A 16,538-nucleotide genomic window follows, 5' to 3' on the forward strand; every position below is an offset into this window, starting at 1 on the left:
GTATTGCAATAAAAAAAATTCTCCTTAACCCTTTCTGTTCCTGTCACCTAAGAATAGAATACAAAAAAAAACTAACCGAAAAACCGTGGTTAAAAACCGAGGTATGTTTTGAACCGTGGACTAACTGTATTGTTGCATCCCTAACACACACCTAACACATACATACACACACACACACACACACACACACACACACACACACACACACACACACACACACACACACACACATACATATATATAATATTTTTGGGTATTCCCCTTCTTTTGGAGACATTTTGTCCCCAACAACATAGGGAATACCACACACGCACACAACATGTATAAATGTTACAGTTAGTTATACTGTTATTTATAATGTTTCTATTTCAAATAAAAGCTGTTCTTTTAAAGTTTCTATTTCTATTCTATTCTGTAGACTAAAGTAATGACTGCTGAAAAGTCAGCAATGATGGTGATATAGTTACCCAGGAGGAAGCGAGAGTAACACAGCTTTACTAGCAGTGGTTTGGATCTGCACCACGGGGAGTTCAGAGACAATGCTCTTCCACGAGAAAGGCTTAGCTGTTAGAGAACCAGGCCTGGCGGATGACTCCTTTTCTGAGCACACAATAGACACACACATTAGATTGGATCCTTGTTGTTGAAAAGACAAACTGAGTGTGTAGAGCAGCCATGTGTCCTTACTCTCTTCTGCACTCTCTCCCCAGTGCACTAAAGCTGAAAACCCAATGACAATTTCTGTGGGTAACAGGTTATCTACAAACAGGAACTGAAAACCTCTTCCATCTGCAGACTGAGACAAGGAAGAACAATAGACAGAATGGGACAGCCTCAGCACATATTAATGCGTTTCAGCTTTGTATTTATCTCAGGAGACAATAGAATACACACACACACACCATTACATAAATTCACACTCACAGTAATTACCAAATATTAAATCAAACCACATGTTCTCATGGGATAAGGTTTTATTTATAAGGTTTTAAAGTCCATCTCACCAGTATTACAGCACAACAGAGAAAGAAGAGCAAAAACAGCATGGTTATCAAAAACCACCCAGTGTGCATGTGTTTGTGTGAGAGAGAGTGTGTGTACCTGTGTGTAAGCAATTCCAGTCGAATCAGGTTGTCTAGCAGAAGCGGCCACAGAGTGGGTGGAGGCCACAGCGTTGGACAATGCAGCAGCAGACAGTCGAGAGGAGACAGAGTTCTAACAGAGAATTGAGTCACTTTCATGTTCTTTCCTAACACAACATCCCTCCCAACAGAGATACCACAATTATACCAAGCACCATTACAAATGCCACAACAACAGGTTCAGTTCAATCTTGTATTAGGTGTTTTTATGATAATGCATTCTGAATGTCATCGATACAGTCAGCAAGGGGCCCCAGCCCACCTGTAGGGGTGAACAAATTCCAGGTTACCATAGAAATATAAAATAGATTTTAGATATAGTTTTAGAATTTATTTATTTAATAAAATGTTTGTGTTTAAAGTGGCAACTTTTTTGTTCAGTACACTGAACAACATAAGCTAAAACAAGTATGATTAACCTTAAATCTTGTCCACAGTATATGACATGTTGCTGACTATCAATCCTCAGAGATTTACACTTGCATTAAACAGTCAAACGTGACAGTAAAGACATTTAAAATAACAAAAAGAATTCAATTTCTAATGTTCTAGAAAAGTTTCTACAAAAATATTAAGCAGCACAACTGTTTCAACACTGATGATAATCTATAAGAAATGTACACTATATTGCCAAAAGTATTTCTTTATGATTTCTCATGATCTCCAAATCATTGAATTCAGTTAGTCCAATCACATCCAATGTCAAAGGTGTATAAAATCAATTACCTAAGCATGCAGACTGCTTCTACAAACTTTTGTAAAAGAATGGATCACTCTCAGGAGCTCAGTGAATTCAAGCATGGTAACATGATAAGTTGCCACCTGTGCAGTAAGTACATTTGTGAAATTTCTTCACTACTAAATATTCCACGTCAACTGTTAGTGGTATTATAACAAAGTGGAAGCAATTGGGAACAAGAGCAACTCAGCCACGAAGTGGTAGGCCACGTAAAATCACAGAGCGTGGTCTGCGCATACTGAGGTGAACAGCATGCAGAAGTCGCCAGCTTCCTGCAGTCAATAGTGACAGACCTCCAAACTTTGTGTGGCCTTTAGATTAGCTAGGTTAGCTCAAGAACAGTGAATAGAGAGCTGCATCCAAGCATTACATCACCAAGAGCAATGCAAAGCTTTGGCTGCAGTGGTGTAAAGAACTACACTCTAAAGCAGTGGTGTGACGAATGTTGCAGTGGAGTGTTCTCTGGAGTGACGAATCATGCTTCTCTGTCTGGCAATCCGCTAGACAAGTATGGGTTTGCCAGTTGCCAGGAGAATGGTACTTGTCTGACTGCATTGTGCCAAGTGTTAAGTTTGGTGGAGGGGGATTGATTATGGCGTGGGGTTGTTTTTCAGGGCTTGGGCTTGGCCCCTTAGTTCCAGTGAAATTAACTCTTAATACTTCAGCATACCAATAAATTTTGGACAATTTCATGCTCCCAACATTGTGGGAACATTTTGGGAATGGCCCCTTCCTGTTGCAACATTACTGTGAACAGTAAACAAAGCAAGATCCATAAAGACATGGATGAGCAAGGTTTGGTGTGGAGGAACTTGACTGGCCTGCACAGAGTCCTGACCTCAACCTGATAGAACACCTTTGGGATGAATTAGAGTGGAGACTGCGAGCCAGGCCTTCTCATCCAACATCAGTGCCTGACCTCACAAATGTGTTTCTAGAAGAATGGTCAAAAATTCCCATAAACACACTCCTAAACCTTGTGGAAGCTGTTATAGCTGTAAAGGGTGAACCAACTCTACATTAAACCCGACAGATTAAGAATAGGATGTCATTAAAGTTCATGTGCATGTATAGGCAGATGTCCCAAAACTTGCAATATAGCAATATAGTGTAATATATAGTGAATATTGGCAATATAGTGTATCTTGAGCACCAAATGAGCCTATTAGAATAATTTCTGTCATCATTCTGTGATTATGTGACACTGAAGACAGGAGGAATAGCTGCTGAAAATGCAGCTTTACCATCACAGGAATAAACTGAATATATTCATAGATGGAAAACGGTTATTTTGAATTGTAATAATATTTCACAATATTACTGTATTTTTAGTGTAAAGTAGTAAAAAAAATTAATATGCAGGCACATTTAATATAAAGGTTGCTGCAGTATTTTCCTTCAAAACCGTACCTTAAAGTGAGATGTCTTGCATTGATGAGTATATGTGTTTGGCTTGTGGAAAATCAGCAACGTCCTACAAAACACATGATTATTAGCATATTTCAGCCTGCAGCTTAATAGGAACTCAAGAGCATGAGGATTTAATGTGACAAAAAAAGTAAAGGATTAGCATAATATGGCTTAGACTGTTGCTGGAGATGATTGACCCTTACTGGAAGCATTTAGTAAAGTTGTGCATGTCCACCCAGGTCTCTAGCAGCAGGGGTTTGTCTGACGCTAATGGATCCTGGGACTGAAAAAATGCAGCACTGGACTCCTTGGCTGTCTGCATCCTCTCCTTATCTTTTCCTTCTGTCTCTTTGTCAGGGTCTGAAGTTGACTCTGCACCTTCTGTATCTTGGAGATTGAAAAAAAAAAGTTATACAATAGTCTATTACAAACTAAGTAAGCAATAAAATGCTGGCAGGAATACACATAAACATGACCTTGCCTTTTTCAATGCTGAAATAGTAAGTCTGTATTACACATGATATGCAATAGCAAAGGCCAGAAGTGATTTGTAGACAACCGTTTATTCCACTTTTGGATTGAGCCCTGCCAACAGTGTGTTCCCAGACCCAGCATCTTGATGTGGGTCTGGCTTGTCAGGCTAGGATATATTAGTTTTCTTGGAAAGATTATGTGTGCATTTATTTGCATTCTATAGGAGTTCATTTGATTATTGTCCCAGCAATAAACCAGTGATAGAATTAAGCTACATCTACTGTATTTATTAGAGAAGTAGCTTGTTACTTGAAAACTTACCATATTTTGAACTAAAGTTACTGAAAATGTGGTGAAGTTAGCAGTAACTGCAACATTACAAATGTGAGTCATTAAAAAAAGACGACTTTTAATAATGATACCATGATTATCTCAGTGGTACCAATCAGTAGAGCTCATTAAGCCAATCAGTTGCACAGAATTAAATTTAATAAATGCTCTTTCATTGATGTCACTCAATTCATTATGCCAATTTAATGAAATACTGTTATATATTGCAGCTTTAACTCATTACACTCAGTGTGGTGTTCTGACGTATGAAACCATGAGAATACAGATGCCGTAGCAAAGCCATTCACTCCATTTACTTAGCCACAGGTGTTACTAAGCAACACACTGGGCTCTCTGGGAAAGCACATAATTGGCCTGTCGTGATGAGGGGCGAGCGCACGATCATGATCACAGAGATAGAGATGATGCCATGTGTCTGTGTGTGTGTGCATCTGTGTTTGTGCTGATGAAAAGAAGATGGATTGGATGCAGGAAGAGTGGGATAAACGAGAAAGTGCAATTGTGCAGGCAGCCAGCTATCATATCATTACAGCAGCTATTAGCCTCACTGCTCTGATGGCTAAACAATGACTGGAGGGATATAAGTGAGGCTGCCTTTACAAATTCATTCTTTCACTTCACTTTCATTTCTATTGCACATTGTTACAGAAGCACTCAATTGAAAATGAGTAATGCTTTCCCAATCTTCAACTTCAAATTTTCATCGTAACTGCTGACTGAGATATGTAACAGATACTGCCATCCTTAACTGGCTAATATGAGCTTTACATACAATTATTTACATAGTTTACGATAAATGTTTGAGTGACAGTGTGGACTGTGCAGTGGCATTGCTCATGGAGACAAGTCTTACCATTGGCGATGCTGTTGTCCTTTTTCTTGTCCTCTGCTGTTACCTGGGGGGAAATGGGGGGATAAAAAGTGTACAGGGTGAGCTGGGAGAGACATGGCAGAGGAGGGCAGAGGAAAGCAGTGGAGACAGAGAACGTCCACATTCATCCAGTCAGCATGTGCTGAGCCCATTTGGCTTCCAGAACACGATGAGAAATCCTCTAATCTGACATCTGGACTCACACCAGAGAGGGTTTTCTCCTTCAATTAACTGCTCACAGGAGAGCAAGTCCCATAAACATTAAGGGCACTCGGATGGTGACAGGATTAGGGGACATGGGTTTAATTAGCATGTCAGTCTTTACCCGTTAATTGAGGACACCTTTTTGTAAAACTATTCAAATGTTCATTTTTTGGCCTTTTAAGTAACAGTGTGGATCCATGGAAACAATCAAGCTGAAGGCCTCAGAAACTTCTCTAATGTGCTTATTTCCATGATTGAGCCCAACCTTGTGACACTTAGAAAGCCTTTTAAAGCCTGACGAGTCGTCCGACTGTGCAATTAGGGGCTCTCTCTCTATGCTACATCTAACGAACGACAGCACCAGTGATTCAGAGTTAGAATGTGACTCACCACAGATCTGAGGAACTCTTTATATTTATCATATAGTTATTGTTCTGTGTGGGAAAGGGGAGAGAAGAGGAGAGGAGAGGAGAGGAGAGGAGAGGAGAGGAGAGGAGAGGAGAGGAGAGGAGAGGAGAGGAGAGGAGAGGAGAGGAGAGGAGAGGAGAGGAGAGGAGAGGAGAGGAGAGGAGAGGAGAGGAGAGGAGAGGAGAGGAGAGGAGAGGAGAGGAGAGGAGAGGAGAGGAGAGGAGAGGAGAGGAGAGGAGAGGAGAGGAGAGGAGAGGAGAGGAGAGGAGAGGAGAGGAAGAGAAGAGAAGAGAAGAGAAGAGAAGAGAAGAGAAGAGAAGAGAAGAGAAGAGAAGAGAAGAGAAGAGAAGAGAAGAGAAGAGAAGAGAAGAGAAGAGAAGAGAAGAGAAGAGAAGAGAAGAGAAGAGAAGAGAAGAGAAGAGAAGAGAAGAGAAGAGAAGAGAAGAGAAGAGAAGAGAAGAGAAGAGAAGAGAAGAGAAGAGAAGCTGTCTTTAGCAGTATAAAGTGTGATTGTTTTAATATGGCAGTAAACACCTCATGGTGCATTCCACACATTACTGTGGTAAAACAGCTCCTGTTTATACCTAATTTAGCTTACAACGTTATCAAAAACTCAATAACCAGTCTAAATCATATCGGGTGACCTCTCTACTCGTTTCTCATGGCATGATCCAACAGCTACTGGGGCTTAAATCTATACACAATGTAACATTTTATAATAAAAAAGAAATAGATAATGAGCAAGCAAGAACATCATAAAACCAAGTACAACCAAAAACTAAACCCTTTCTTGTCTAGTGCAAGAACTAGACAAGTTTATTATTACAATTTCATAAATTAAAAAATCATTTAAATAGCTTTAGTTTTAGTTAACAATAACATCACCGTCAACAGTTTTCATTTTGACTATGGAAAAGAGTGGCCAGGATAAATAATCATACAGATTTGGAATGACTCTAAAAAAAGTTTGAAAAAATGACACTGATGACTTTATTTTTGGGTGAACTATTACTGTAAGAGTACAGCAATACTATTAGATCTCACATGCACACACACTTGGACAATTATCTTACAAACTACATGGAAGCTATCAGTCTCAGTCCGATCTGAGCTGACCCCCCTGTGAGACATCTACTCTGATGTCTGACAGGCTAATTGTGCTGCTTTTTATATCATTCTGAGGACATGGCCTGTCCTTTTATGTAACGGGGCACGTGTGTTTTACCATTCTCTCTCTATATACTCTAATACTGGATTTGCCAGTGGCAGTCTCTTGATTAGGGAGACAGGCAGAGTGACATTGGAGCTGGAAAGAGAGAGGCGTTAGAGGATGTCATAGCCTGTCTCGGTCTCCCGGCCACCAGTCGCATTACAGCCAGAGAGCAGAACATTTTGATGCACACTGCTTGTACAGATGGCATAAACTGAAACACACTGCACATCAACAGTGTAACCCCTGGAGTATAGCCAAACCCTCGACTGAATAAATTCCGAGAGACCAGTCACCATTCATACGACATACACTACCGTTCAAAAGTTTGGGGTAAGATTTGAAAGACATTTGTACTTTTAATCAGGAAGGATGCATTAAATTGGTCAAAAATGACATTAAATTTTTTTCAACATTGATAATCAGAAATGTTCCCTATCAGGCAGTCATGTTCGACTGTACGTAAGAAAAGATTGATGAATTGGGGCTCTCCCCTGAGAGCCCAATCCCCTTTGAGTGGTAACAAAACTAGCCAATGGACATTGGCGAGTAAGATTTGCATCGCAAGCCATATGGGTATATAAGACAGCATGCAACACTCACACATCAAGCTGAGTCGAGCAGACATCTGATCACTCGCTCTGTTAATCTGACTCGTGTGGAGAACAAGAGGGAAGAAGTTCTGGAGTGTTGGTGTGACAGCACGATCAGCGGTGGTCGCTTATCCAAAAGAGCATTTGCACAAAAATATAGCATCAATCTTTTCCCTTGTGCACTTCAGAAATGAAAGAGCATTTTCATAAAAGAGGGACCACCGCAAGCACTGGGCTCGAGTGGACCCTTCCATCCTGTCCCGAATGCTTGCAGTTGGACGATTACGTCCCACCCCAGTTCCTTATTTTCATGGAGGTGCCTAAAGGAGTCGTGGAAGGCACCATTTTCTGACTGAAACCACTTCGCTGACTCCTCCACTCTCACTACCCTCAATGGTGGGCCAAGGATTACGTGGGGATCCCCCAGGTGGAGCATGCAGTTGAGCAATTGGAGCATGCTGCTGCTTGGTGGGGTCGCCCACACCTCCCATCCAAGGCCTGTAAGTTCTTGTCCACCCTTGCTGCCAAGGCTTACAGTGCTTCTGGACAGGCTGCCTCCATCCTCCACACTATGCCCCTCCTGCAGGTATATCAACCAAAGCACTCAAAGAGCTACAAGAGGGTAGTTCTGACCCAGGGACCCAGAGATGTGTACAGCGATGGACGGAAGTCACTGTGTGGTCCCTTGGGCAGACAAATATCTGCCAGGTTTATGGAGGAAGTCATTAAAGTTTTCTTTCTTGACTCCCCCATCTCACAGGTGATGCAGTTGTGAACTTTTCCCAGCAGTTTTCTCCATTTCAGAAGCAGTTGAAATCAATTAAAAACACCTGCTTTTGTTTTCAGATGTTACATCCAATTTTTAACAAAAGAGCAGTATCCTCAATCTCTGGGCCCCAAAATGCTTCGCCATTCTCATCCCCCTCTTCTATCACCTCCTCATGCGTCTCTAGCCACTCAATTGCAGGAACCGTGAAGCCAGGTAATTGTTACAGTACACTCACGGTCTCCCACTACAGGATGTTGTCCTCTCTGCCCCACTGTGGGTACGGCTGTAGTTTTTATTGGTGCCGCTTGCACAGTTTCTTGGGGCCTGGCTAGCTCTTCTCAACATGTCTCGCTGGATCATTCAGACGATCAAACGCAGCTAGCTTTAGCAGCTTCAGTAGCATCCAGTTGACCTTAGAGGCAGGCAAGGATTCCAGACCGTTTCTACACTTTCCCTTTGGGCTGTCACTGTCGGCCCACATTTTCTCAAAGGTTGTGCCAGCTGGGGCTTTGGGTCAACTGGGAAAAGAGCAAACTCCCTCTTGCAGAGAATCTCTATTCTCGGTATAGAGTTGGACTTGGTCAACGTGATGACAAGACTCATAAGCGAGCCCAGTTGGTGCTGAATTGCTTGGATTCGTTCAGGGGCAGCACACCTGTCCCACTAAATTTATTTCAGAGGTTCCTGAGACATATACCATTTGCAGCCATGGTCACGCAGCTCGGATTGCATTATGCAAAACCGCTTTAGCATCGGCAAACATCGGGTGGTAATTAGACCGGTCTGCCGCCAAACTTTTAGCCCATGGTCAGCCCTTGAGTTTCTACAGGCAGGAGTTCCCCTAGAATAAGTGTCCAGACATGTTGTTGTCACAACAGATGCCTTCAACAGGGGTTTGGGTGCTGTATGTAATGGACACATAGCCTTAGTCTCCTGGCCAGGAACTTAACTGCGGTGTCAAATCCATTGTTGCTAGAAGTACTGTTGGCCCTGTGCCATTTTCGACCGTTGCTAAAGGACAAGCATGTGCCGGTCCGGACGGACAATACATGTACATCAATGTAAGGTTGGTCTATTCTCTCATTGTATGCCGCTACTCGCCCGCCATCTCCTCCTCTGGAGTCAAAAGGATCCTAGGCTGTTGTGTGCCACTTACATTCTGGACAAGCTTAAATCGATGACACACTTTCATAACAGCTCACGCTGCCAGGAGTGTGGAAACTCCAACCCCCAGGTCCAGCTGATCTGGAGATGTCCCACTGCTAGTTGTTTTAGTGAGCCTGCACACACAGACACTGGAGGACAAGGAGCAGGTTTGATGGTTGTGCCTTACTAGCCTACCTTAATTCCCCTGAGGAAGGACCTGCTTTTTTAGGGAAAGGGCATCATATGGCATCCATGGAGGACTTCAGTGGCCTGTCACCGGCAATGGTAGACACTATCACTGAAGCTATAGCCCCCTCCCCTGAGGCATGCTTATGCGCTGAAGTGGAGCTTGTCCATTGATTGGTGTTCTCCCACCAAGAAGTAAATGTCCGATCAGAGAAGTGCTTTCATGCCTGAAGGGCTCTGCATGAACGTGTATGTTACCTCTATCGCCACACATCTGTGGGAAAGCACAACCTGGTCGTCAGGTTCCTGAGGGGTGAATCATCCCGATCATGCCTCTTTCCTCTTGGGATCTCTCTGTGTTTTTAACAGCCCTACAGAGAGCACCCTTTGAAAATGTATTTTTGTCTCATGGGAATGAAAGACTACAATTCCCAGAATGCTTCGCTGCCCTGTGAGGCCATTCCCAAAGCCACCAACTTGATTACTGTGACTGTGAGTTGGAGAAGACACTAAAATTAAAAACTGAACATGTCTGTTCAATATAATGAGTGAGTCACTGCGCGAGTATCACAGCACTGAGCACTAACTGCAGGAGTCAGATAAATGAGCTCATGATGAGAGCTGAAGTAATCGCGACTACACTTGCGGCATACATTCACAACGCAAGTTCAGTCTGGCGCGTTTCAGTTCATGTCTTTGCAAGATTAACTTTCATAGAAATTAATTTGAGAGGTTAAAAGACTTACATTGCTCACCATAGCTCCGTTTAAATGAGTGCCTGTAGCTGCCAGCTGAGTTCTCCCTGCGAGCTGAGTGTAATCTCCCATGCCCCATGCACAGGTTCAAAACATGCGGAAATGGCTCTCTCTGCTGGCTGTAGTCTTTAGCCTTTGGGCAAACATTCCTCCTATGATGCAAATATCGTCAATTTGCATCAAAGGAGGAATTTTTCCAGAAATAAAATGCATAAATCTCTTGTCTCAAATGATTCAAATGATTGTGATTTCCCCCCTCATATCCCCATATGAGGGGGGAAATCACAATCATTTGAATATACTCCAGGGTTTCTACTAATACAAAGCCATATGCTAATTGCTGAAGTAACCCTTTAAGATCCTGTCTCTAAAGACAGCGCTCACATCCATCAAGAGGTTAGGGAACCTGCAGCCATTTTCAGTCAGCGAAATGTGCCTGGAATTTGGCCTGGCCGACTCTCACGTAATCCTGAGAACTGGATATGTGCCCAAAGGTCCCACCACTCCCTTCAGGGACCAGGTGGTGAACTTGAAAATGCTGCCCCTGGAGGTTTATGTGGGCCGCACAAAGAGTTACAGAACAGTTCTTTGTTTGCTTTGAGGCCAGCAGAAGGGAAGGGCTATCTCCAAACAGAGGTTGGCCCACTGGTTTCCCTGTTGGCAAGTCTTTGTCTCTCCCTGAGCAGGTTCCACTCTGCCCATCTCTGTAATGCTATTGATTGATCCCTGCCAAAAAAGGATCTATTGCAAAGAAATTCCATATGTAGCACTGCCCCATGGGTGAGCCCATAAATGTAACACTACGTTGGTCTCCGTAGCGCCCATTTCCATCTGGACTAGGCATGCTTCCCCAGTGTAATCCAACTAGTTATGGCTGAATAGGGTGTAAAAAAGGAACAGCAGTGATCGACATTCCAACCTTGAAAAGTGTGACATTTGTATTTACTGTCAAAAATGTGTGGTCTTGTTAGCGACATTAAAGAGTTCACAAAAAAACCTCTTTCCACCCCACCAAGTGCTGAGGACAGGCGCTTTCCATGGGGCTCTCAATTTGTCAGTCTGTTCAGACGTAACTTTGAACATTCCGTGACTTATATAGATGCAACAATTATAGATTTTGTTTGTATAGTTATAGTCTAAGAAATAATCATGGTTTCACGATTATTATGTATTCATTAATTTCACAACAAATGTAAAAAATTACATGAACAATTATAGATTTTAAAGTGTTATTTTTTGCTACATTTTAAACCACAAATATCAGTAATTAAATATTACAGCACAAAATAATAATAAAGACAAAAGTCCATCTCTCTCTTTGGAATTGGAATTGGAAAGGTGACCTCTGCTCTGTACACATCCATTCAGTATGAGAAGAATAAACTGAACTGTTACTTTCACAAACTGTCATCCATACGTATTCATTTGAATAATTGTATTCATCTTTTTAATTTATCTAATTTTACATGTGGCCTGGGAAAAGCCATGTCTATTAATTTGGTTTATTTGTTTGTGTCACTGATAAATTCAAACGTGCTTTCAGACTTTGGCTGGCGCTGAGACAGAGACGACGTGCTCAATGCTTTTCATATATCAGTATCACTATTCATATAATACTATTCAACCACATAATGTTTATTTGAGGTTACAGAGATTTAAATAGACATTTAAATTAAATTCTAGCCTATATAAGAAAGACATGTACAGTTTGTTCAATTTAAATATTCCATACACTAATATCTATGGAAGCTGCAATAATAATGCTTTAATTCAATTATAATTTAAATACATTTTTATTTAAATCAGCTACACATTGAGCATGAAACAGAGTGTGTTCTTCTCCCATGTTCACAGGCCACTTCTATGTATTTCAGAGAAACTTGATGAATTTACATGATGTAAACAGACCCTCTGAATGGCAAACTCATTGCGCGTTATATCAACTAACGTGGTCATTATAAAAGTGTTTAAACGACAAAACACATTTACTTCCACATATCAGACAATCAGAATATATTATAATTCATTATACATTTGAATGAATGTACACAATGAACACTTAGTGGTCTCTTAATTTTTTCCAGAGCTGTAAACAAGTTTGTAAATATTTTGAATAAAAAAAGGAAAAACTAAATAAAGGCGATACTTATGTGTATTGTGACTGCATAACACGTCAGCATGGAAATAATATGTTCTAAAATAACTAAAACAAAACATCATGCTGAGGGCTCAGCTATAGACTGCCGACTTCAGGCACTTCTTTGGTGGAAATACATTTTCGCTGTTTGGTCCCTCTGCCACAGTTAACCACAGTTAACCCAGTGTGTACAGTAGTATCCTCTGTGTCTCTGATAAGCACGGCATTTTAAGCTGGTGCGCTGGTAGTGTAACTTTGTTCTCATTTTGTGCAAGTTGCAACAGTTCCATTCCGTGCAAAATAAACACTTGGTGTAGCAGAGCCTTTTCGATTAATTAATTGTGACGTTTTAAGTGTGGTTAATCAGGAAATTGGTTAATTGCTGCATCCCTACTAACTGACAGAGAACCTCTTGGTTACTTATATAATCCCCAATCACCGAAGGAGGGAAGGGAGCATGACGTCCCATTGCCACAACATCTGTATCACCGCTGAGTGGCCAGGACCATCCAGTCAGCTTTTTAGTGTTAAACTTAATGTGTGAATGTTGCATGCTGCCTCATATACCCGTATGTATGGGAAGTGGCTTGTGATGCAAATCTCACTCGCCAATGTCCATTGGCTTCTTTTGTTACTACTCACAGGCAAGATCCACAATACATCAGTCTGAACGTCTCAATTCCCTCGTTCAGGAAATATGGATTACATTAGTAACTGAGACACTCATAAGTAATGGCTGCTAAGCTATTACTTATGAGTATTACTTATGCAAAGCTATTACTTATGAGTTATTACTTATGAGTTTTTCATGAAAAGAATAAATAAAGATTAATATGACATATATAATAAAAAATGATATTACAAACAATATTTCACAAAATGTTTTTATTGTATTTTGTATACAATTAGTCGAGATGCCCACACTGTAAAAAAATATTTAGAAAAAAAGTTACCTGGTTGCCTTAAAATTTTGAGTTCATTGAAATTAAAATTTTGAGTTAATACAATGAACATTTTTTGAGATTCGACAACCTTTATTAAAATATTATTAAAAGATTTTGTAAGCATATTGGGTAATTGTGTGTGTTTTATTTCTGATGACGCAGTGAAACATGCCAAATAGTGCTATTTTCATGATTTATCAAAAAAAATTGTGATTCAGATACAATTTTTTTTTGAGTTTCTATTTATTAAACAAATTTCCTTCATTGTATCAACTCAATTTTTTTATTTCAATAAACTCAAAATTTTAAGGCAACCAGGTTACTTGCTTTTTTAAGTTAAACCAACAAAAAACAACAATAATTTTTTACAGTGCATAAGTTGAGCTTCAGAAGCTCAGAACAGCTGTTTGTTATTTTGGAGGCCAGCAAAAGGAAAAGTTTTAAATCTTTCTGACCGTAAAATTTTAAAGGGGAGTGAACATCATAAAATATTAGCAATTTAAAACAATGTATCCATTTCCCTTAACGAGTGGTCACACTGCACTTTTCGTTCAATTGACTTCCATTCATATACATGCGAATTCTTTAGTACTACTTGTTATAGCCTATGTTGAATTCCTGTTTATAAAAAATACACTTTATAGTGATGTCATATTACAACTTGCAGTGTGCAAAGAAATGCTCAAATTCTAGTGTGGCCACGGCTTTAGCCATACCTGAGTGATTTCGGTCATGTCCAGTGTATTAAGGCTGTTCTGGGTGATGTCATTCCGATTGCGGTTATCTTCACTATCATCCATTTCAGAAAAGGAGGAGAGATTTGAGTTATACCCACGCCTCTTTACACCTCCATGCTCCCTTAAAACAGACACAAATCAAATAATTTAATGACAAACATAACTATTTTGTGCTTAATTAATAAAAATGTAAAACTAAACCACCAATTTCTGAGGTTTAACACACATTCTAAAGAGCTCTAAAGTGCTCTAAAGAGATTCAGATTACTTAAGTATGACTGAATATTGTCTTGTGCTCGAGAGCAGCACGAGAACCACAGTCTATGTCCCTGTCTGACTCTCCCACACAGCCAATTACTGCATTTAGCACTCAGTGTACTCACACGTGCAACTAAAGAAAAAATACCTGTAGTTAAAACAAAGCTCATTTTCAGACACTCTGAATAATTCATGTCTGGTGGGATGCAGCTATGTCACTGGTTCACTTATGACATGACAGACCAAAAATGTTCTTTTAGGTACAGGTTTCCCACTGATCTGATAAATTGTGTAAACTTACAAATGTACACATACGATACATACACAAATGCACTTGTGTACACGTACAGTGTTAAAGAGATAGTTCACCCAAAAATTGTCATAATTTACTCACCCTCAAGTTGTCCAAACCTGTGTGTTTCTCTGTTCTGCTTAACAAAAAAGAATATATTTTGAAGAATGTTTTTAACCAAGCAGATAGAACAACCATACACTACCATAGTAGGGGGAGATACTATGGTAGGCAATCGTTGTTCTATCAGCTTTGTTACAAACATTCTTCAAAATTTGTTCGGGTCACATGATGTCAAAGTAGCTTTGTGTCGCCATCTTTCAGTAACGCGGTCTCAGTAATGCCAGCAATATATTGTGCAGTTGGCTGCAACAACAGCTGAAAGAGGAACCCTGAACTGGTATTTTATTTTATGAAGAACAAAAGTGTTAAATAATAAATATTATTATTTCATTGCCTACTTCCTGTACTATCATAAAGGGATGATGTTGTATTTTTCAGAATGGATAAATTGTATACTTTTGTTATACTTTTGGTTTATGAGCTCAAGTGTTTGATTGAGATTATCTGATGTTTGATCCTTCAATTAATCAAAAATGGGTCAAAGATTCAGGTTTGATTAATTCGGTTCGGGAGTAGAGATAAAGCCCACTAATTTAACTACACTGACAGCAGGAGCGTTTAATTTACATGCACGTTCTGATTATGCGTAATAAGCCGGCAATGGTCATGTAAATGCGACAACCCGTTTTCTTTTATCGGAGTAAGGTAACCTGCTTTCTGTCGGCTTATTGAAGTGAGCATGTGTGATAGGTGACAAAAACGTACACTTAGAGCAGATTTAAATGCATCCAGCTAGTGCTTTGCATGAAATATGGACATATATCACAAACACAGACTCTTTTAAGACCCAGAAAATTATAAAAATGCGTTCTAATCTGATGCAGCACATGTAGAAGAGTTTTAGTCAAAACGCTGCATCTGTAACTGCATGAAAGAATATTATGAGCCGTAAATTTTCCCAGTGACACGTTGCAAGCCACAGCATATTGATGTGTATCGTTACTATTGAAAGCCTTCAAGCGATCCCCACTGTATGGGGAGGGGTTATGTACAAGATATATTATATTTAATAATGGACAAAAGAAAACTGGGGGTAACAAATAAGGATCCGAGCCTAAAATAGAAATTTTCTCCAGGTATCTCCGTTCTATTTAGTAGTTACGTAGGTGGCATCTATGAATATCTTCTTTTGTGTTCCGCAGAACAAAGAAACTCATACAGGTTTGGAACAACTTGAGGGTGAGTAAATGATGACAGAATTTTCATTTTTGGGTGAACTATCCCTTTAAGTAGTAGCCTCAATACTAATGTCCGGCATTTTCTGTCAGACATAAGCGCTTTTCCAACGTCGTGCTGAACAGTTCTCAGTGCATAACCATTTTATACTGTGGTGATATGGTTACAGTTTTATTTTCCACTGTGGGGCTGATAACAGCCACTCTTTGGAATATAATTCAAACGCGCCAGTTGTTGCCTTGGTAACGCAAGTTTGTTTAAAGACAGTATTATGTAAATAGTGACCGCATTATGGAGGGTGATCAGGTATTTCTTAAAATTGTATTATTAATCTGTGTCAACGTCATTTGAATAGTGCGCTTAGCCAGCTACAGAGAAACTGGTAGCCAGGAAACAGAAAAGTGACAAATCCTGAGTAGCGACATCATACATGCATTATACCAGCACAGTTAGCTAACCGAAAACTATTTGTAACTGTGCCGTTCCGTACCAAGCTCAAGTGGAAACCCAACTGGAACCACTCCTTACTAATCTAAGAACCGTTCGGACCAACGGTGGAAAAGCGGCTATCTTTAGCTCTGTTTAGAATCTGAGCTAGTGATGCCTGTTTTGC

General features: G+C 40.3%; 1 protein-coding gene across 2 annotated transcripts in view; it reads right to left on the minus strand.

Moving 5' to 3' along the window:
- adgb (androglobin) overlaps window positions 1-16,538 on the minus strand; it is a 54,029-nt gene that overhangs the window by 17,285 nt on the left and 20,206 nt on the right. For both annotated transcript variants that reach the window (XM_067418609.1, XM_067418611.1), the window contains exons 12-18: window positions 14,056-14,197; window positions 4,970-5,012; window positions 3,495-3,678; window positions 3,292-3,355; window positions 1,102-1,215; window positions 688-796; window positions 468-600 (exon numbers count right to left, since the gene is read on the minus strand). In XM_067418609.1, coding sequence (XP_067274710.1) covers window positions 468-600; window positions 688-796; window positions 1,102-1,215; window positions 3,292-3,355; window positions 3,495-3,678; window positions 4,970-5,012; window positions 14,056-14,197 — 789 coding nt within the window. The remainder of the gene's footprint in view (window positions 1-467; window positions 601-687; window positions 797-1,101; window positions 1,216-3,291; window positions 3,356-3,494; window positions 3,679-4,969; window positions 5,013-14,055; window positions 14,198-16,538) is intronic.

The sequence above is a fragment of the Pseudorasbora parva genome, chromosome 15 (genome assembly GCF_024679245.1).
Source record: "Pseudorasbora parva isolate DD20220531a chromosome 15, ASM2467924v1, whole genome shotgun sequence".
Lineage (NCBI taxonomy): Eukaryota > Metazoa > Chordata > Actinopteri > Cypriniformes > Gobionidae > Pseudorasbora > Pseudorasbora parva.